The sequence below is a fragment of the Phoca vitulina genome, unplaced genomic scaffold, assembly GCF_004348235.1.
Source record: "Phoca vitulina isolate PV1807 unplaced genomic scaffold, GSC_HSeal_1.0 scaffold36, whole genome shotgun sequence".
NCBI lineage: Eukaryota > Metazoa > Chordata > Mammalia > Carnivora > Phocidae > Phoca > Phoca vitulina.
In genome coordinates, this window is record NW_022589739.1 from 13090990 (window position 1) to 13114445 (window position 23456).

A 23456-nucleotide genomic window follows, 5' to 3' on the forward strand; every position below is an offset into this window, starting at 1 on the left:
GGGCTGAGACTGTAGCCCACGTTTGCATGGGTCAACCACCCCTCGGGGGTTATTTTCTTTAAACACCTTTTAATTCAGCTTTCTCCCCTCTCACGTACCTGAATCTCTCTCACCCGCGGAGTATCACCGTTCTCTGAGGATGAAAGTTCTTCCACTAGCACCGATGGGAAAACTCCAATCCGCCCACTGAATTCCCCTTCCCAGAAGCCATCGTCATCCTGGTTTTCTTTGTTCAAGATTCGGATGATTGCTCCCTCAGGAAAGGATAATTCATCATCTGTCTGGCCCTCATAGTCATAAAGTGCTTTCACGAAACAGACTAGGTAGCAAAAGGGAGAAAAATGCATAAGGACATGGACAGCCAGGTTACTTTCGCAACCACCCCTACGCCCATGTGACAACTAAAAGACCATCATACAGGGTAAGAGTACAGCTGTAATTTTTTGACTTACTGAAGATCTACTTCAGGGTTCTACTGTACAGGATAAATGTGACCAAATAACAGAAAACATAAAACAGGAATAAAGTTTTGCTTTTTAACCCACTGAAGGCTGACTCCAGGGCAATACTGCTTAGGCCAAATGTGACCAAATAAAGAGTGCCTTGTTTCCGTCTTTACCACTGGCATCTCCGTTGAGGCTGCCTGAAACGAGCTCGGCCTCCGTGGAATTGCTGGATGTGTGGGACCGACTGTCCAAAGCAGCCAAGGACTGCAGCATGCTCAGTAGACTGTTCGAGGTGGGAAACTGTAGGTACTTTTCTGGCACATAACCCACTTGGCCAACTTTATTTCGAGCCTGAGTAAAAGACATGTGACAAAATAGGTTTGCACACACAATCTGGACAGGGCAAAACCAAAACCAAAACAAACTCCTAAAAATGTCACAAGAAGGGGCGATATGAGCAAAGGAATATACCTTTACCCAGTCTTCCATATCTCCATCTTCAATCACTTCTAACACCTCATGTTCCTCAATGGTCAACTCATCTGGTTGAGAAGCCTGCAATGTAGGATGGTCATGGACAAAATTAAAAAGGTTAGATAAAGAGCAGATGTATGCTGATCATAACAAAAACTGGGGATCAAAATATTGAAATGATTTTGAAGAACATACTGAACATAAAAATTTAAGGCTTGTAAAACTATCGTAATGAGGTGAAGTTTTGCTTTAAAAAACTAAACAAAATAAAGCTGCAACAAAAACTGGAGAAACGGAACCTCAGGAGGCCATCAGGTGCGGTGAACTGTACAGCACTGTGCTGGAAGCAGGGCCCTGGGCTCCAGCTCCAGCTTATGTATCTATTGGTTAGGTTACTCAACTTCCTGATGCCTCCATTTCTTCAAAATGACACTCCTGCCATTTTGGGGAGGATGGGGGAGTCAGTGCGGGATGAGCAAGCTGAGAACCATGGTGATTTGGGAAGCACAGGCAGAGCAAGCACTGAACCGGAACTGCGCAGAGGGCACCATGGAGGTGCGCACCGTGAGAATGCAAACAGCTATGTGCATGGACTGGATGACAGCGTGAGCGGTGCCTGGAACTGATCTGGAGTCCCTGTATGAAAAACAATGGCCAAGAGAAGAAAGCTGGGAAGGAAATGACTGAGATGGGTCACAATTTGGATTTATTACGCTCTAACTTAACTGTGAAGACTGGGCTGATCTGCCTAGGTGCTATTGTGCAAGCTGCTGTGATGGTTTTATTATCTCTGACAGCAGGAATCCACCAGCACCGGCCACCAGATACTGCTCCTGAGACTGCAGAATCTGAGAGCAAACTCTCAGGGGGAGAAACTGTGTGGCTGTGTTTCCTAAAGAGACTTGCTTGTCACATGTAGCAGGGAGAGGCCTGCTGGCATCTTCTGGCTCTCTGGTGAACAGTCTTAAAAGCGTTCCCCAAGTCCCAAGATTAGTCCCAACTATGCAACTATAAGACCATATAGTTTTTCAAATCTCACAATCTCAAAGTGTAAAATATCTCCAAGTTACACAAGCAAAAGTAAGGCAAGAAAATGGGTCACTTTATTAAGACTCACTTCCCATTTCACATGCATTGTAATATTTCATCAAACCCAGATTCTGGATGTTGCCACAACTGCTTGAGATATTCAAATAGTACTGAGAATGGCTGGCCAGTTACAGAAATACTCCAGGACCAGAATTTTAAGTAAATTACCTGATTTCAAAATTGAGGGAAAAAAGGTCATTTATTCATGAGAGCTTTTCCAGTGAAATTTCTTGGCTAATCTGAAACCTCTCTATGCTTTGACTATACCAGCAAAAGGCAACAATATAACAAAGACATTTTCCCTAATTCCATGGGAAGACTTAAAAAGTATCAACACAATGGACTTCAATGTGTGAGAACAAAGCAGGAAGGATAAGAACACCTTTAAATATACTGTTGCCCTTGTAAAAAAGTCATAGAGGTCCATGCAAGTTGTTCAGTGCTACTATGTAGTATCAGCAGATACTAGGTTGATCATACCATCCCCAAACAGTGACCAATTCTTCCACTTGACAAGGTCAAGTCCTCTGCATGGATCTCAAGACTCTACAGAGTTTGGTTACTGTGGTCTCTCAATGCTTTGGCCCCACACACTATTCCCTAGTCTCTGGAACACACCATGTTATTCCTTGCCTCTATGCTTTTACCAGGCTGTTCCTTCTTTCCAGCAGGCCCTGCTCCCTCTTTCCCATCTGATGAATAGACTTAGATGACTGGGTTCAAGTCCAGCTTCAGTCTGTTTCTAAGGGCAAGTGACCATAAGACCTCTCTGAGCCTCAGTTTTCTTTTTTATTCCTATTAGAATGTAAGCTTCATGAAGGCAGAGATTTTTGTCTGTATTCATCAATGCCATATTCTGAAGCCTAGAAAAGAGCACAGGATGTTACACAGGAGGTGCTCAATTAATATTTGTTGAATTAATGGGTTGGTTGATAATATCTCCCATATTGAGTTATTGAAGAGATTAGAATAACATAAATATGGTACCAGGCACATAATACTTCACATATGTAGCTATTACTATTACTCATGATTTGAGACCCAGCTATTATGTTTTTCCAGACCACCCACCATGAGCTGGTGGCTTCTTCCTCCTTTTGTTGTAAGGCTTGTGCATCTCTCTAACTACCACGAACTACCATGGCACTCTGCTTAGTTGTTTGCCCTTGTAGGGTTCCCAGCAGAATGACTTACTTACTGCAGGGAATGTAATTCTTCTCATGTATCCCAACTAAAGAGAGAAAGTGGTCAGGAAGGGCTTACTAAATAAACACATGCTCTTACACTGCCCCCTGAAGTCCTAACTCCCAGGGACAACCAAACCCTAGAAGCAGCCAAGTGGTGCATCCCCACCACTCTCTCTCTCAATTTCCCATTTTCTTTGAAAACAATGTGCTTTTTCCTGATTAAAATAATACATGTTCACTGTAGAAAAGCTGGAAATATGTATAATCGAAATCTTAAGGTACATGTAATTTGGCATCTTACTCTTCTGACCTATCATTGCTTCTTACATAAAAAGACTCTCATTAATGTAATTTTCAATTATCTTGATAATATTTTATATACATTATTATTGAATGGTTAATTAATTTAGCTATTCTCTTATCGGATAGCCAACTTCAAGCTATTATAAAATAGCACTATGATGAAAGAACATTTTGTATCAAAACCTTTTTCTAAGTTGTGGATCATTTCCTTAAGATATATGCTAGTAGGGGCACAGATTATGAGCATTTTTAAGGCTTTTGAATCTAATCCTTAAATATAACTTTTCTTTGTTCTCACCAGATTAATCCAGGCCTCCTTTCCAGGTCTGGACTATAGGCTTATAGTCCATTTCTAGGCTTATAGTTCATTTCTCTTTAATCTATCCTGTACCGTGTCTATACCATGACCAGGGTTGTTACCTTCTTAAAAACCCCATCTGATTTTAGGACATCCAAAGGTTCTCACCAGCCAGGATACAAACCATACTTCAGTCTGGTTTCCAAGGCCCTTTACTAACAGTAAACATCTTTATTTCCAGCAGCTCTAATCCCTACACCTGATGCTCACCCCCTACTGAATGTAACATTTCCTGAACACCCCATACTGTCATCCACCTCTGTCTCTGTATCTACTGTTCTTTTTGCCTAGAAGGCTCTTTCCCTTCTCACTGTATTTAGTAAGATCTTACTCATGACCTAATTTAAGTGCCACCTCATCTATGAAATTTCTCCCATCACAGGAAAAAATTAGTGGTTTTAACCTCTACTATAAATGTTTTTATACATATTCTATTTTTCAGTTTAATATTTACTTCCCCCAGACTATCCATTCGGCGGGGGGCAGGAATTGTGTCACATTAATTCTTGCATCCCTGAAACTTATCAGGCACTAAATAAATGTTTGTTCAGTGACGAACTAGTTAAATAGATTTTTATAGTCTGCTTTATCATAGGGACATGCCTGGCATATGCCAATAGAGGGAATGCTGGAGGGATGTGAGCTATTTATAATCACTCAGCCTCTTGGGATCCTCTCCATTTAAGGACCTTAAATTTTAAATTCTGGAACTTCAAAGTAAATATAATATTGAGAGGTGAGATGAGAAAACATTCCCAACCCTAGTTTTATAATACTCTGTAACACCTTTCCAACTATCTCAGAAGATGCTTTGAAATTTTCAAAACATTATCAAAATAGTTTACTTCCTCTTTTAGAAAAGAGGAAGTATTCATAATTTAAGTATATAATGAAAGGATGTTAAACTAAAAAGTCTGGGAATCACTGATGTTGAAGAGTATATACTGCCAAGCTGTGGCCATCCAGGGACAGTGGGAGTGAGACTGTCCCCCATGTATGGCTGTTAAAGATTCTTTCCAGACACTTCTTCTGTTGTTGTCCCTTAAGCATTGGGTGTCCATCAGCATGGGAGCCAGAGGAGGATTCATTTGTTTATGCCTTCCTTATATCATTCATGTATTTATCCCACAATTATTTACTGAGGACCTGCCGTGTGCCAGGTACCGGCTTGCAGCTGGAGACACACAGACAAGGCACACGGATACAGACCGGGTTTCTGCTTTTATGGACCTTTAGTGCAGAATCAAGACAAAGAAATATAAAAACAAATAAGATTAAGTTTGGCTGGTGGTAAGTGCTAGATAGTAAATAAAAGAGGGAAAAGGGCAATGGGAAGAGAGTAGTGAATGAGAATTTGGCTTTTATTAGGTTGTCAGGGGAGACCTGAGGAGGCACTATTTGAGCTAAGCCTCAATGAAGAGCAGTATGCAGCCAACCAAAATCTGGGGAAAGATGGTTCTAGGTAGAGGGAGCAGCAAGTGCAAAGTTGTCAAGTTAGGAAGGAGCATGGTGCCACGGTGGCTAATGGGTGGTGAGTGGGTTGGTTAGAATGGTCTGACACGAAGCTAGGGAGACCGTAAGGGGCCAGATCAATCTGAACATTATAAACTCTAGGGAAGAGTTTGTTTTCCTATGTGTGATGGAAAGCTTATAAAAAGTTTTTAGGCAAGGGAATAAAATAATCTCCTTTATTTGTTAAAGATAATTTTGGCTGCAAAGTGAACAATGGACTGTTGGGAGGGAGGTAAGTATGTAGAAGGGATACCAATTATGGGTTTTTGTTGTTGTTGTTGTTTTTCTTTTACAGTAATTGAAACAATGGCCTAGACCAAGATGGTGAAAAGTGAATGGATTCAGGATATGTTTTGGAGGTAGAGTCAACAGGGCTGGTTGATGGACTAGATGAGTGGAGGGAAATTCAATGTACTTTGTATGAGTAAAAAATTTATGTGTAAGTAGAGCAGGGGTGAGAGAGATGAAAAACTATTACACCAAATCAGGATTTGAAATTCTGGCATCTATTTATCTAGGTCCCTGCTTACCATGGAAACAAGAGGTGGTTATATTAAGATTAGGAAAGGTAAAGTTTAACAAAACTTTTGTAAAACAATTTTCTTTTAGTATCAGTTTGGAGGGTCATCCTCCTAATGGAGGGTCTTGTGCCAAAGCATCCAACTGATAATAAGGGTAAGATTTCAATTTACTAAAAATTTACTAGATGCCAGGCACTGTACTAAGTGCTTTGCTATAAAAGTGTTATCTCACTTAATCTTCAAACTAGCCCTCTGATATTATCCCCATAATATAGGTAAGAAAACTGAGGCTCACAGAGACCAAGGGGCTAGTGTGGTCAGATAGCCTGTAAATGGCAGAGACAGGATTTTTATCCAGGCAGTCTGATGTCAGAGCCTAGACCGTTCACTATTATGTTATATTGTCTCTAACGTTAACTGAACACCAATTTTATAGTAAGCACACTATGTGAGGCTGGGTAGACATAGTCACGTGTGTCTTCAGGGTTGCCACAATTTAATATGAGCAATAGGTTAGAGAAATACACACCTTGTAGGAATAAACAACTTTGCAGGTAAGTGGATAATTTCTTAAGGTGCCAGATGGGCTGGAACTGCTGTCATCAAAAACATCCATGTTGTCTTCAAACTCTTCTCCTTCTTCTCTTTCAGGATCTGCATTAAGCTGGGGAAAATTAGAAGCCATTGGCTAGCTTGCTTACTTCAAGAAAATGGTTGAAAGCAGGAAAAAACACTTAAAACCTGATTGTTTCAAAATATAATTTACTTACTCAACTGCACATAGAAAAAAAGTATCTATTCTCACTTGTATTTTTCCTGTTATGAAAAGACCAGTTTTTTTTTTTAAGATTTTATTTTTATTATTTTTATTTTGAGAGAGTGAGTGAGAGCACGCCTGCATGCACATGTGAGAGTGGGGCGGGGGGCAGAGGGAGAGAGAGAGTCTTAAGCAGTCTCCATGCCCAGCATGGAGCCCGACATGGGGCTCAATCTCACGACCCTGAGATCATGATGTGAGCCAAAACCAAGAGTTGGTGCTTAACCAGCTGTGCCCCTAAGATTTTATTTTATTTCTTTCTCCATTGAGGCATTTTATTTGCATGAATGTATCCCCAGAAAAAAAATCCCAGGATTTTCCCTCCTGTGTTTTTGTCTTGCTTCTTCACTGTCCATGATGCCAGCTGAGGTTGTCAGGACAATGAAACCAAACTGGCGGGATGGGAGCAGGTTATTCTGCCATTTTTCTAGATCTTTCAGTTGTACATCAAAATCTGGGGCTGATCACTCCACACTTGTTTAACCTGCCCATGAGGTTCACAACAATTTTCCCAGCTCTGTGATCATCAGTGATTTCAAATTCACCAATGTAACCATGCTTCATCATCACCGTGAGGAACCAGAGGATGACTTTGGAGCATGGTCTAATAAGAACCTGGCGTTTGTCTCTCTTTTCAGCATTGTTAATGCTCTTGAGGGCATCTGCCAGGACATTCATGTGCATCATGATGGCGACACAGAGAGATGGCGGAAAGCAGATTTTATTTCTAAGTAATCTCTACATGCAATGTGGGACTCAAACTCACAGCCCCAAGATCGAGAGTCGCATGCTCCACTGACTGAGCCAGCCAGGGGCCCTGAAAGGACCAGGTTTTTAAAAAAACAAAAAACAAAAAACAAAAAAACAAAAACAAGAGTAAAATGTCTTTCAAATATATAAGAAATGTTTATCAGTGTCCTTTCTCTTTTCACTGTTAAATACTAATAAAGGCCTCTTACCATTTTCTTTTTTATTATTTATTATTATTTTTTTAAAGATTTTATTTGACAGAGAGAGACACAGTGAGAGCAGGAACACAAGCAGGGGAGTGGGAGAGGGAGAAGCAGGCCTCCCGCCGAGCAAGGAGCCTGACGTGGGGCCCGATCCCAGGACCCTGGAATCATGACCCCAGCCAAAGGCAGATGCCTAACGACTGAGCCACCCAGGTGCCCCAGCCTCTTACCATTTTAAACTGATCATATGGGGAAACGTTAGAAAGATTTCTAAAGATACCAAGGATTTGGAGAAACAGGCTTTCCTCTATTGTTGATAGAAATGTAAACTGATACATCCTTAAAAAAACAACACCGGCCTACTGCAATTAAAAACTAAACATATCACCTGATCTAGCAATTTCACTTTTATGAATCCCTTATGGAGAAATAAAAGCATCAGGAGGTAAAACTATAGATCTTACCCAACTTACAATGGGGTTATGTCCAAATAAACACATCGTAAGTTGAAAAATATCCTGAGTTGAAAAATGCATTCAATACACTTAACCTACCGAACATCATAGCTTAGCCTAGCCTACCTTAAACACGCTCAGAACACTTACATTAGCCTACAGTTGGGCAAAACCACCTAAAACAAAGACTATTTTGTAAAAATAAAGTGACGAATATCTCATTTAATTTACAGATGGTCCCCAACTTAAAATGGTTTGACTTATAATTTTTCAATTTTGCAATGGTATGAAAGCAACACACACTGAGGAGAAACCATACTTTAAACTTTGACCTTTGCCCAGGCTACAATATGTGGTACAATGTTCTCTTGTGAGGCTGGGCAGCAGCTGTGCCCGCAAGGCCATGAAGGTAAACAAGGTGCCCTCACAACCATTCTGTATCTGTATGATGATTCTGTTGTTCACTTTCAGTGTAGTATTCAGGAACTGGGTAAAAAAATGTATTTGCCTAGAGTACTATTCATAATATTAAAGTACAAATAGTATTTATATGAACATAAATATCTGACAGGGGGAGGCAGAGTAAGAAAAACAAAGACCGGAGAATAGAGATGGCTGACTTGTGTTTTATGTACCTCTGTACTATCTGAACTATTAGAATATCTTACTTTTTAAACTAAAAATCCAACAAACAGGAAACAAAACAGGCAAAGTTTGTCTTTAGTTACACAAAAGCATTTATTTAGCTACTTTTTCCCATGTTCAAATATGCAAAGGCATGCATGTTTACAACATTAAAGATAGAAGGACTGAACAGTCAGAATTGGGCCTCACAATAGAAAGAATAACTGAAATATCAAATCCCCACAATAAGCTGAACACTGTGCCAGGCTCGTAGACATGAAACGAAGGACACAGTTTGCTTTGCAGGAGCTCATACTCTAGAGTGGAGAAACTGCCACCACTAAATGCTGAATGTGCAGGGGGGCCTCTGAATAGGAAGAGGTGTTTGCAGAAGGTCAAGACTCCCTAGCATTCAGCGAGTTGCAACATAGAGGCTGCCTATATTGTCCAATTCTACTTCTTAATGAATTAAAGTGATTTCTCTTGAGTAATTATTAACATTTAAAACTGACTCTAGGGCACCTGGGTGGCTCAGTCGTTAAGCGTCTGCCTTCGGCTCAGGTCATGATCCCAGGGTCCTGGGATCGAGTCCCACATCGGGCTCCCTGTTTGGTGGGAGGCCTGCTTCTCCCTCTCCCACTCCCCCTGCTTCTGTTCCTGCTCTCGCTGTCTCTCTATCAAATAAATAAATAAAATCTTAAAAAAAAAATAAATAAAATAAAACTGACTCTATAAAATTCTATAGAGCCTTCTAAAAGAATAAATGGCACATATTTCCTGTCAAATGTACTGCCTACATTTCAAAGCCCTTGTAATATTCTCATTTATAACTATTCCTGGAAATTCTTCACATTTGAATGAGATAATCATGTGCCTCATCTTACAAATAATTCATCTATGGTCAGTCACGTCAATGACAAAGTAAGACTCAAATCTTGACCTTTCAAATCATCTCAGGCTATGATACCATCACTTTCCAAAAGGGCATTGTGTCATATAAAAGATGAGGATCACATGCTAGAAACTGCCATAAAAGGTAAACATATTTACATATACTTAGAAGACACAGCTTTCGTACTCTAGTAGAGGTTACAGACATTTAAAAAAAAAATCCATAACCAGGCATTGCAACAGAACAACACAAAACACCCATACATCTATAAAAACTAAAATTAGAGCCAATGTGGGTAGAATATGCTTCCAAAAATATATAAGGAATGTTAATATGCACTGTGCTGTGGCACTGGGAATCAATCCAAAACATTTTATCTTGGCAACACTGATACTAAACATTCTTTTCTTTCCCCTTTATTCTGAGTTCATTGTCTGATTCTCATGGAAGGGAATGAAAAGTTTCAGTGACAGCAACGGGGGTCAGGGCCATGTGCTTTTTCATCGCTCCAGCAGCTTTCCAAAGTATGTCACTGCTGAATAACTTCTGCTTTTTCCCTCTTTCACCCTCTGTAACTTCACTGTTACAATGTTTTCTTGACCCAGCATTTCTAAAATCACATTCTTCCTGTTTCTTAACAATAGCTCTCTTAGCCCTTTTCCTTCCTGCCACCTGACAGAACTTCAATTAAAACTATTCTTTCTAGCTGTACTAATGTTTTTCCTTTCTTAGATGTTGTAAAATGCTTACTCTCTTTGCAGGGGCAGATAAGAAAAAGCTTTCTGAGTTGGTATTAGTAGCTGTCTCTTTGTATTCAGCAAAACAACCTCTGAAGGGTTTCCTCAACTTTATGGTACTGTAATGAGCTAGAAAGCAATACTGGGTCCTCTGGTCTGACGGACTTGAGTGTGAAAGCTGACTATACCACTTACTGTTGTGTGACCTCCGGCAAATTATTTACCTTCTCAGCTTCAATTACTTTATCTTATAATGAAGACAATTACTACTTCATAGGGTTATCATAAGGATTAAATGAGGTAACTTATTTATTTATTTATTTTTAAAGATTTATTTATTTATTTATTTGAGAGAGAGAGAGAGAGCACAAGCAGGGGGAGCAGCAGAGGGAGAGGGAGAAGCAGGCTCCCAGCTGAGCAGGGAGCCCAATGTGGGGCTCCATCCCAGGACCCTGGGATCATGACCTGAGCCAAAGGCAGACGCTTAACGACTGAGACACCCAGGCGCCCCAGAGGTAACATATTTAAACCCATAACACATGCTGGATTCATAGAAGGTACTTAATAAATCATTACTCCTTTTTTTTTTTTTTTTTGATGAGGAAAGAAGAAATTACATAAAGAATCTGGTGATATTCAATACAGAGGAAGGCAGCTCCTTATAACTGACTAGCAGAACCTCTGAGTTTCATTTGGACAGAGAAGTGATCACATTGAACATCATTCCAAATATAACACAAGTAGATTATAGAGGATGATGCTGAAGATATCAGCAACATAGATTTCTGCTTCCAGATAAGATGGAGTATCAAGGACCAGATTTAAACTCCTTCCAAAAACAACTACAGAACTCAAAATATATGAACACTGGACATCACTGAAGGACAGTGATCCCTGGGGGATGGGAAACAGTTTCCTCAACTTAGGAAACAACTATTGGAATCCAAACGAATCAGAATAAAGGTAATAAAAACCAGAGCAGAAATCAATACAACAGAAAACAGAAAAACAACAGGGAAAAAAAAAAATCAATGAAGTTAAAAGCTGTTTCTTTGTGAAGATCTATCAAATGGATAAACTCTAGCAGAATGATCAAGAAAAAAGTGGAGACACAATTAACCAATATCAAGAATGAGAAGCGGGGTGCCTGGGTGGCTCAGTCGTGTCTGCCTTCGGCTCGGGTCATAATCCCAGGGTCCTGGGATCGAGCTTCGCATCGGGCTCCCTGCTTGGCGGGAAGCATGCTTCTCCTCCCCCTCCCACTCCCCCTGTTTGTGTTCTCTCTCTCTCACTGTATCTCTCTCTGTCAAATAAATAAATAAAATCTTAAAAAAAAAAAAAGAATGAGAAGCGATGCCACACTACAGAGTCTCTAGATAATCAAAGAATAAGAAAGGAATATTATAAACAATTTGTTTCAATAAAGTCGGCCAACTTAGAATGGACAAATTCCCTGAAAGACACAAATAAATTATCAAAGTCCACTCAAGAAGAAAAACCTGAATAATCCTCTATCTACTAAAGAAATTGAGTTTGTTAAAAAAAAAACAAAAAACTTCCACAAAGAAAACTCTATGCTCAGATAACTACCCTGATGAATTATAGCAAATATTTAAGGAAGAAAAAATTCTACACAATTCTAAGCTTCCAGAAAATAGAAGAGGAAAGGATACTTTTCAAATCACTGTAAAACAAGCATTACAAGAGAAGCAAACTATAGACTAGTATCTGCCATGAACAGAAATACAAAAATGCTTATGGAAATTTTAACAAATCAATTCCACTAAATATATAAAGGGTAATATATCATGAGTCAAGTGGAGTTTATCAGTAATGCAAAGTTTGTTTAATAGCTGAAAAATCATCAATGCAATCTATGATATAAATAAACTAAAAAAGAAAAATCATTTGACAAGATTCAACATCCACTGCTATCAGCAAACTAAATAGGAATAGAGGAAACTCCTCAACATGGTAAAGGGCATCTACAAAAACCTTACTGTTAACATCATACTTAATGGTGAAAGACTGAATGCTTTCTCCCTAAGTGCAGAAACAAGGCAAGGACATCTGTCAGCTCTCACCACTTCAATTCAGCATTGTACTGGAGATTCTAGCTGTTACGGTAAGGGGAAAAAAGGAAGCAGTAAAAATGTCTTTTTTTTTTTTTAAAGATTTTATTTATTTATTTGACAGAGAGAGACACAGTGAGAGAGGGAACACAAGCAGGGGGAGTGGGAGAGGGAGAAGCAGGCTTCCTGCGGAGCAGGGAGCCTGACGCGGGGCTCAATCCCAGGACCCCGGGATCATGACCTGAGCTGAAGGCAGACGCTTAACGACTGAGCCACCCAGGCGCCCCTAAAAATCTCTTAATATGCAGGTGACATGATTATCTACATAAAGGACATACACAAAAGCTATTATAACTAATAAATGAGTTTAGCAGGTTTTCAGGATATAAGATCAATATGCAAAAATCAATCATATTTCTATGTGTTAGCAATGAACAATTGGAAATTAAAATAAAAAACCATTTACAATAGCACCAAAAACTATAAAATACTTATGTCTGAAAAAAGATGTGCAAGACCTATATATTAAAAGCTACAAAATATTGCTGAGCAAAATAAAAGACCTAAATAAGTGGAGAGGTATTATGTTAATGGATTGGAAGACTCAACATTGTTAAAATATCAACTGTCTTCAAACTGATCTAAAGATTCATCACAATCCTATTTAAAAAAATCCGGGTAGGTTTTCTATCTGGTAGGTAGAAAACTGATTTTAAATTAATATGGAAATGCAAAAGACACAGATTATCCAAAACAACCTTGAGAAACGGGGCGCGTGGGTGGCTCAGTGGGTTGAGTGACTGCCTTCGGCTCAGGTCATGATCCTGGAGTCCCGGGATCGAGTCCCACATCGGGCTCCCTGCTTAGCAGGGAGTCTGCTTCTCCCTCTGACCCTCCCCCGTCTCGTGCTCTCTCTCTCTCATTCTCTCTCTCAAATAAATAAATAAAATCTTAAAAAAACCCAAAAACAACCTTGAGAAAGAAGAAGAAAATTAGAGGTTAACTAGACTGGATTTAAAAGTAAAAAAAAAGAGAGTGAGAAGTTGAAGGATTTACACTACCTAACTGAAAGGCTAATTATGAAGTTACATTAATCAAAACAGTATAGTATTGGCATCAAGCTAGATAAACAGATGAATGAGGAAGAAGTCCGAAAATAAACCCACACATACATGGTTAATTGATTTTTGACAAAAATGTGAAGGTAATTCAGTGGAGAAAGGGCAGTCTTTTCAACAATAGAAAGGAACGTTTACTCATTCTTCTTACCATATACAAAGATTAATTCACACTGGACCACAGATTTAAATGTATAACCTGAAACTATAAAATTTCTAGAAGAAAATATAGGAAAAAATCTTTATGACCTTGGGTTTGGCAAAGATTTGTCAAAGAAATCATAGCTTTTTGTCAAAGCTACCATACCACACCACACCATAGCACGGTCCATAAAAGAAAAAAAATAGTTAAGTTGGACTTCATCAAAATTAAAAATGTCTGCTCTTTGAAAGATACTTTGTTTTTTTTTTTTTCATTTTTTATTTTTTATTAACATATAATGTATTATTTGTTTCAGAGGTACAGGTCTGTGATTCATCAGTCTTACACAATTCACAGCACTCACCATAGCATACACCCTCCCCAATGTCCACCACCAGCCACCCCATCCCTCCCACCCCCCACCACTCCAGCAACCCTCAGTTTGTTTCCTGAGATTAAAAGTCTCTTATGGTTTGTCTCCCTCTCTGGTTTCATTTTGTTTCATTTTCCCCTCCCTTCCTCTATGATCCTCTGTCTTGTTTCTCAAATTCCTCATATCAGGAGATCATATGATAATTGTCTTTCTCTGATTGAATTATTTCGCTTAGCATAATACCCTCTGGTTCCATCCATGTCGCTGCAAATGGCAAGATTTCATTTTTTTGATGGCTGCATAATATTCCATTGTATATATATACCACATCTTCTTTATCCATTCATCTGTTGATGGACATCTTGGCTCTTTCCATAGTTTGGCTATTGTGGACATTGCTGCTATAAACATTGGAGTGCATGTGCCCCTTCGGATCACTACATTTGTATCTTTGGGGTAAATATCCATCAGTGCAATTGCTGGGTTGTAAGGTAGCTCTATTTTCAACTTTTTGTGGAACCTCCATACTGTTTTCTAGAGTGGCTGCACCAGCTTGCCTTCTTGAAAGATATTGTTAAAATGAAAAGACAAGCCATAATCATGTATCTGATAAAGGGTTTGTACACAGAATATAAAAAACTCTCAAAACTTAAAAGAAAACAAACAGGGCGCCTGGGTGGCTCAGTTGGTTAAGCGACTGCCTTCGGCTCAGGTCATGATCCTGGAGTCCCTGGATCGAGTCCCGCATCGGGCTCCCTGCTCGGCAGGGAGTCTGCTTCTCCCTCTGACCCTCCCCCCTCTCATGTGCTCTCTCTCATTCTCTCTCTCAAAAAAAAAAAAAAAAAAAAAAATCTTTAAAAAAAAAAAAGAAAACAAACAACCCAATAAAATATGGGCAAAAGATCTGAACAGACACTTCACCAAAGAAGATATACAGATGGCAAATAAGCATATGAGAAGATGCTCAATATTATCAATGAAATGCAAATTAAAATTACAATGATACACTACTGTACACTCATCAGAATGTTAAAATTAAAAAGACTGACCATACTAAGTGTGGGCGAGAACACCTGTACCCTACTGATGGGAATGTAAAATGGTACAGCCACTTTGGAAAACAGTTTGGCAGTTTCTTAAAATATCAAACATATACCCACTGTCTAGTCCACTCAAAATATAAGTTCATAGCAATTTTACTTGTAATAGTCCCCCCAAAACTTAATTGCCCATCACTGGGTGAACTGATAAACTATGGTATACTCATACAATGGAATACTACTCAGCAATAAAAGAATGCAATGAACTACTGATACATGCAACAAGATGTATGATCTTCAAAATAATCATGCTGAGTGAAAGCAGACAAAAAAAAAAGGGGGGGTACATATTGTATGATTCTGCTTATACAAAATTCTAGGAAATGCAAACTAATCCATAATGAGAGCAGATCAGTGGTTGAGTGAAGGGCTGGAAGGAGCATGAGGAAACAGGGTGGTGGATATGTTCATTATCTTAATTGTGGCAAGGTTTTCACTGGTGTATACATAAGTCAAAATATATCAATTGTACACTTTAAATATGTGCAACCTATTATATATCAATTGTACCTGAGGAAAACTATGAAAAAATAGCAATAAAGCTTGGGAATTTTATTATTTTTATTTTTTTAAAGATTTTATTTGTGAGAGAGAGAGAGCACAAGCAGGGGGAGCGGCAGGCAGAGGGAGAAGCAGGCTCTCTGCTGAGCAGGGAGCCCAATGTGGGACTCGATCCCAGGGCCCTGGAATCATGACCTGAGTCAAAGGCAGATGCTTAACCAACTGAGCCACCCAGAGGTCCCAAAGCTTGGGAATTTTAATGGCAATGGGCCACAGAGTACTTGAAGATGCTACAAGACCATTAATTACATTGAAAATAGGACACTCAATGATGATTCAACAGAAGCTAAGAAAAAAGAAAAGAAAAAAAGGAATGCACAGCAATTACACTGCATCATGGAGAAGGTTAAAGGAATAAAGGGCCATCCACAGAGTAAGGAAGTATGGTAAAGAGCAAGGCTTTAGAGGCAGATGTATCTGGGTTCAAATCCTAGCTCTCTCCCCACTAGCTGTGTGCCATTGGGCAAGATATCTAATTCTTCTACGTCTATCTCCTCATCTGCAATACAGTCAGAATCATTGTGATCGTTATTTTTTTTTTAAGATTTTATTTGTCAGAGAGAGAGAGGCAGGCAGAGGGAGAAGCAGGCTCCCCACTGAGCAGGGAGCCCGATTCAGGACTCCATCCCAGACTCTAGGATCATGACCTGAGCCAAAGGCAGACACTTAACTGACTGAGCCACCCAAGTGTCCCTTGTGATCATTAATTGACATAATGTACGAATGTGCCTGAGCTAGTACCTGGTACAGAATAGATGCTTTATCTATGAACTCCCTCCTTTTAGTAGTATTTTAAGCTTAGTTGGTAGAATTAAACTACTTATCTTGAAGTTTGGATTAATATTTTTGAACATGTACTATGTATAAGGATTTATGTCAGGCACTTTACTTGTTATTATGGCTATGCAGAAAGTCAAAGAACTTCTCTTAGAAGTGAAATTCTCCACATCTTTTCAATGACCATCTTTTGGTCTCAGCTGTCCGTGAGACTGGTTCTTTCAATCTGTGGATACAAACTCAGCAGACATTATACTCAGTTTGATAACTCCCAGCACCTAGCAAAGGGTCTCATGAGCAGTGCAGGTTCAATATATGCCTGCTGAATTGAATTAAATTAATCCTACTGAAAATATGAAATGTCAGTTTCACTAATAGTGTGGGCTATTTGGGTATAGAGTTTAATTCAATAAAAAGACTACTGCCCATTTGGAAAAACTATAAATAGAGAAGTGCCTGAAGATTTTTGCAGGTGTATTCTATTATTTTCTACAGTTTACATTTATTTTATTACAAAAATCCACTGTTTCCTTTCTTTGGGATTAGTGCAAGCCCAAAACAGATTTTCGTATTTCAAAAACAAAGCCCATTATACTGTGAGGACTATTAGGCATTAATGAGGCAGATGGAAACTAAACCACTATCCTGATGGTTAAAAATATTTAATTTCCTTGCCTTTCAAACACATTATTCAGCATGGTCTTCACAATGAGGGAAGTCAATTTATTTCTATGCAACTCTGCAAAATGCTCACACTCTTAGGGAGGCTGCACAACAAAGTGGATGTCAGGATGTCTGTGTATAATAGTTGGGGGAAATGGCTGGAGACAAGAAGTCATGTAAACACTGTCAGCTATAGTTTGAGAACGTAGGGGAAAATAATTCAAAGAACAGAAACCAATCTTAAACAAAGAACTATAAATCTCTGACCTAATTATTTTTTATTTTTAAGTTATCTCTATATCCAATGTGAGGCTCAAACTTACAACCCTGAGATCCAGAGTTGCACGCTCCACTGACTGAGCCAGCCAGGCACCCCTGACTTACTAATTCTACTTCTAAGAATCTATATTACAGAAAAAATCCCCTGTATGGAAAAAAGAAATATGTACACAAATATTTTTAGAGTATTATTTATTTAGAATATCTTTAAAGCAATCCAAATATTGAACCTATAAAAGAATAGTTAAGTGAATTATTGTATGCTTTCTTGATTGAATACTATGCAGACATTAAAAGGAAGATTACGGAGATCATCCAGCAAAATGGAATGTTAGATGGAAAAATATACAAAATTAACATTATTAAGATAAATATATTTTAAAAAAAGAATACTAGGGTGCCTGGGTGGCTCAGTTGGTTAAGCATCTGCCTTCGGCTCAGGTCATGATCCTGGGGTCCTGGGATCGGCCCTTTTCGGGCTCCCTACTAAGTGGGGAACCTGCTTCTCCTTCTCCCTCAGCTCCCCCCCACACCCTGCTCACTCTCTCTCTCTCAAATAAATGAAAAATAAAATCTTAAACAAAAAAAAAGAATAATAGAAAGAGGATGGAATTACATCAAGTTGCTAACAGTGGCATTAATAAGAATGGAGCTTTTGGTCATTTTCTTCTCCACTGAACTTTCTAATCTTTTTTGTAATTTAGTTATAAAACTTTTTCTATTCTAAAATCAATACAATTTCAAAATTAGGTTGTAAACTGGGTATGGGCTTTTGAGTAAGAGAAGAAAGGAAAATAAGAGAAGGGACGAATGATGGACAGAAAGGCTGACTGGGCTACTGGTAGCAATCTAACCACAGGTGGTTATGTATAAGCTCTAGTTAACCATCAATTGAATAACTGTATTAGCAGACTGCTCTTCTTTTAGAAAATGTTGCTATATTCTGTGATTCTTTTTCTCTTTTTCTTCCGAATCCTATATTCTATACTAGAGCATAATACAGAAGGCAAAGAGTTAATATCCAACTAAGTTTAGTTTCTTCCTTATTCTATAAGGTAAATAGACTGTATGTTTTTAGCACATTTATCTTCTAACAAGGCCCTTTACACTGTTAATGTCTAACACTAGAATTAACCATGTTTTCCAGATGGAAGGGAACTCTAAACTTGATGACTAATGCTTTCGTTGGCACCTACAATGGAATAATTTGGTCCCCAGATGTGTATTTCTGCTGCATGCTCCTAGCTAGCTAGCTGCCAGTGTGAGGAGATACAAACTCCACTAAATTATTTCAGTGCTGTCATTTAAAAGCAGGTTAAATAAATACTGGGACTTCATTAAGCTATTTTGTGCCTACATCTAAGCCTCTCCTCCTTATCCGTGGGGAATACGTTCCAAGACCCCCTGTGGATGTTTGAAACCACAGTACCAAACTCTATAATAGACTATGTTTTTTCCTACACATACATACCTATGCTACAGTTTAATGTATAAATTAGGCCCAGTAAGAGATAAATAACCAACTAATAATAAAATATAACAATTACAACAATATACTGTAATAAACGTTACGTGAATGTGGGTCTCTCTCTCTCTCAAAATATCTTATTGTACTATATTCACCCTTCTTGTGATGATGTAAGATGATAAAATGCCTACGTGATGAGATGAAGTGAGGAGAATGATGTAGGCACTGCAGCATTAAGCTACTACTGACCTTCTGACACTAAGTCAGAAGGAGGATCATCTGCTTCCAGATAGCTGCTTCCATGGTTGACCATAGTAACTGAAACCAGGAAAAGTGACACCATGAATAAGAGGGGCATTACTGTATTGTTAGTAGAGCTTCCACAAAATACATCCTTCAGCTGAACACGGGATGACACAGGCTCCGTAATACTGAGTAGAGGGAAGGAAAGAGTGGGAAGGGATTGTGAAATGCTCCCTTCACAGAGGATATGATGTTCCTAGATGAGCTGATATCTTTGGACAGTTCTCAACACGTACTATCAGAACGTACTACTCATTGACATACTGTACTAGGCATATCTCCTTCGTTTCCTTTCTTCACACTCAGAAGCCCTTCTTTATCTCCTGTTGAAATTCTTCAAGGACTATTCAACTATCATTTCCTTCATGGGGCAAACATCTTTCCTATTTTTCTATTTGGTATTGAGTTTTTTTGAGAGCATTTCACAAAATCATAAAATTTTGGAATTGGAGGGGATCTTAGAATCATTTACCTTAACTTTCTCTCTGAAACCCAGAGAGAAGTGACTTTCTTCCCAAGGTATTGATGAGTTAGGAGGAAGCAATTTCAGGTCTGGCACAGAGCAGCCCAGTCACACACTGCCACGTATCACTAAGATCTATAAAGGTCTGTCTGCTCTACCAGCTATGCTCTTCAAGGAGAGAGATCAAGTCCTGCTCATTTCCAATATGCACGGGACGTAGGCACATACCGAGGGGATAAATGCCTGCCCAGTTGATTTAGTTAGAACAGGTACTAATCCAAGGGAAATCGTGTGTCTGACTGGTTGCCAACAGTGCCACTGAAGAAGCTGAAAGTAAGTTTGTGCCTCGAATCTGCTGTCATCCTAAATTCTGTACAACAAAATAACCTCAAGTAGATGGGAATTGTGACATTCAAAAGATGCATTAGAAGGAGATATTCCATGATACGGAGCAACTCTGTTGTACTGAAAATGGGGCAAGCTCTTCTAACCCCAAAGTCAAGTGGGTGATGTGTGCCTACTTTCCCTAGCTGGATAACCATTAATAATGAAATAAAAATAAACTTTCAATAGACTGCTTTTCCTTAAAATGCACACCCAATCTTTTTTAAATGTGCAAGTGTATTCCCATTAGAAAATCAGAATGCTATGTGAAAAAATTGACAAAACTTTCAGGAATGTTCTTAAACTTTAGCCAATTTCTCTAGCAAGGATGCCTTTTATCTGAAGGACACAACCACCGAAGAGGCACTATGGATACAGTAGGAAGTTGAGAGATTAAAGTTTTAGCTTTTAGTTTGCCACTATTCCATCTGTTCGTCCATCCATTCTTTCATTTCATCCTTCAACAGATATTTATTGAGTACCTACTATGTGCCAGGCACTTGGCTGTGCTGAGCAGTGAATCAGGCAGACATGGAAATTACATTCCAGAGAGGAAGACAGACAAAGAAAACAAAGAAGACAAGTACAGACTGTAATAAATGCCATGAGGAAATAAAGAGGATGAGAGAGAGAGTAATGGATGGGGAGGCAGCAGCAGGAACTACTTTGTCTGACCACCTAGAAATCATATATCCACTTAGGTAATAACAGGCAAACCACTGAACTTTTCTGGCATTCAGATCTCCAACATGAAAAACTGAGATGGAACTGGATGACATCAGAGTGGGAAGAGCCCTGGACTTGGAGAAAGAAAACACTGGCTTGAGCTCTGGCCTCGTTTGTCACACCATCCCTGCCCTATGTCTCTGATGAAACATACAGCAAGCAGAGCGCAAAGCCCTTGTGAATCAATCAGGTTAAACAAGCCACAAACTAAAAGTGCTCCTTTCCCTTCTTTGAGACTGTTTATGACTCTTTGCATGTTTGTTTTCATTTGTACTACAGAAGACCTCTGAGCACTTCAGAAACACTAGATTAAAATTTTTATTCTGCTACTTCCGGACAAGAAGCATATCTACTTCATGAATGGGATAACGAGTTTGTTAAAGTGGCATGAATAAACCAACAAGTTATAATATGTTCTTTACTGCACATTTAAAAAAAAAAAAAAAAGCATGACTTTTTTCCTTTGCTGCACCAAGTTTAACTCAACTAGTGATAGGCTAAAGAAAAGAAACCAAACTGCTAGCAAAACCATTATTTTTTCTTTTAAATTTTGGCTATTTTCAGGTTTGGCTACATAGTCAGAGAATGGCATCCTTCAATGAAAGTCTGCCCATCACAGCCAAGAAGAGAAACCCTACCGAGTGTAAAGTGCCATTATTGGTCACTGCAGGAAGGCGAGCCCATCGTTCATTTTCCAGTTCTTCCATTACTTGATTCATTGCACTCTTCAGCCACGTGTCCACAGAAACACCTATCTGCTTTAGCAGGTCCAGCCGGGCTTCAGCTTTCAACTTAATTATCTAAGAAAACCAAGAAAATGGTCAGAAATCGTGGATTACTTCATCAAAAACTAATGATGTATTGTATGGTGACTAACATAACATAATAAAATAAAATTTAAAAAAATAAAAACAAATAAAAAAATAAAAAAAATAAATCTTAATTTGAGCCTAAATTAAAAAAAGAAAGAAAGAAATCAAGGCATTTTTTCCTCAAATCAATGTGTTTTTTTAAAGTTATTTCTGATTTATTAATTAGAATAATCTTGATTATTCTTATTCACTGGCAATGCTACCTTGGCATAGATGTTAATTTTTCACTTGGAGAGAGGGGAGGAAACCCAGGAACAGAAATGAGGGCAAATGGCACACTTGCATTTTGACAAGATACATCAAACAGAACTTACGAACGGGAAGATACACCATGAAGTCTGCATTCTTCTCCTTTTAATAAGGCTATGCCTCAGAACATCCTAAAATCTAGCATGTTCCAGAGCCTTCTAACCCATCTCCCGGACTTACAAGTTCGCAAATGATCTCATCATGTCACTCCCCTGGTTAAAAACTTCCATGACTCCTGACTGAACAACATGGTAAAGATCTGAATTAAATTATGAGGTAGCTGTCAGGAATAGTTAAGAGACAGAAAATAAAAAGTTCCTAGTCTCCAAATTCCAGAAACGGAAAGACTGTTCTGCGACTCGTGTTCCAAGGCATGAGCAGGTAAGCACAGAAGCAGTCTACACCTGTCCCGATCCAGCAGTGTAGCCTCTGCAAGGCAGCCGGGCAGTGACAGCCTCACTCCAGCCATGACCACCGGTCAGGCTCCCGCCCCTGCTTCCCACAGTCCACCCATCTCTAGATAGCACAGCTGCACCCGTAAGACGTCTGCAGTTTTGAAAATCTGCCAGTCCCTGAAATCCATACTTTCCAAAACCCAATCTATTAGTTTTGTTTGGTCAGAGAGACTGTATTTATAAGTATGATTCTCTTTTGCTCAGCAAGTAGTAAATTCAGCTTCCTTGTTCCACATAATAGAGAGGTGGTCTCTTCCTTCAACATCTGAAGGTTCCACTAAGAAGATTTTGATTATTTGATAAATTTCAACCCTCACTTCATGGCCTTCTGTGGGACTTTACAAGTGTGCTCACTGAATCCTGCTGGAACGCAATTCCGACCACTGTCTGGATTCTCAGCTGCGGGAGTTGGTGTCAAAACTGATCTGAGCTATGCGGGCACCTGGTTGGCTCCGTTGGTAGAGCATGTGACTCTTTTTTTTTTTTTTTTTTTTTTTAAAGATTTTATTTATTTATTTGAGAGAGAGAGAATGAGAGACAGAGAGCATGAGAGGGAGGAGGGTCAGAGGGAGAAGCAGACTCCCTGACGAGCAGGGAGCCCGATGTGGGACTCGATCCCGGGACTCCAGGATCATGACCTGAGCCGAAGGCAGTCGCTTAACCAACTGAGCCACCCAGGCGCCCCGAGCATGTGACTCTTAATCTCAGGGTTGTGAGTTCAAGCCTATGTTAGGCGTGGAGCTTAGAAAAAAATGACCTAAGCTCTGACTCGTTTCACTTGAGCTCTCATTACTGAATTTATTTTGCATTCCTAAGATTTTTAAGCATACAGATTTTTAAAAATGAGATAAAACTGGGGCGCCTGGGTGGCTTAATTGGTTAAGCATCTGACTTTGGATTTCGGTTTAGGTCATGATCTCAGGGTTGTGAGACTGAGCCCCACATTGGGTTCCGCATGCAGCGGGGGGGTCTGCTTGAAATTCTCTCCCTCTCCCCTGCTCGCCTGTTCTCTCTCTCAAATAAATATACAAAAAAATGAGATAAAATTCACATTACATAACATTACATAAACTTTGCCATCTT

At 39.2% G+C, this 23456-nt stretch overlaps 1 protein-coding gene and 1 pseudogene across 3 annotated transcripts in view; both read right to left on the bottom strand.

Annotated features, from left to right (window-relative positions):
- The window catches only part of FCHSD2 (FCH and double SH3 domains 2), a 303597-nt gene that overhangs the window by 6923 nt on the left and 273218 nt on the right, over positions 1–23456 (bottom strand). For all 3 annotated transcript variants that reach the window (XM_032427144.1, XM_032427142.1, XM_032427143.1), the window contains 5 exons: positions 21436–21597; positions 6420–6554; positions 918–1001; positions 620–797; positions 99–319 (listed from right to left, as the gene is read on the bottom strand). In XM_032427144.1, coding sequence (XP_032283035.1) covers positions 99–319; positions 620–797; positions 918–1001; positions 6420–6554; positions 21436–21597 — 780 coding nt within the window. The remainder of the gene's footprint in view (positions 1–98; positions 320–619; positions 798–917; positions 1002–6419; positions 6555–21435; positions 21598–23456) is intronic.
- Positions 6958–7491, bottom strand: LOC116646226 (annotated as a pseudogene).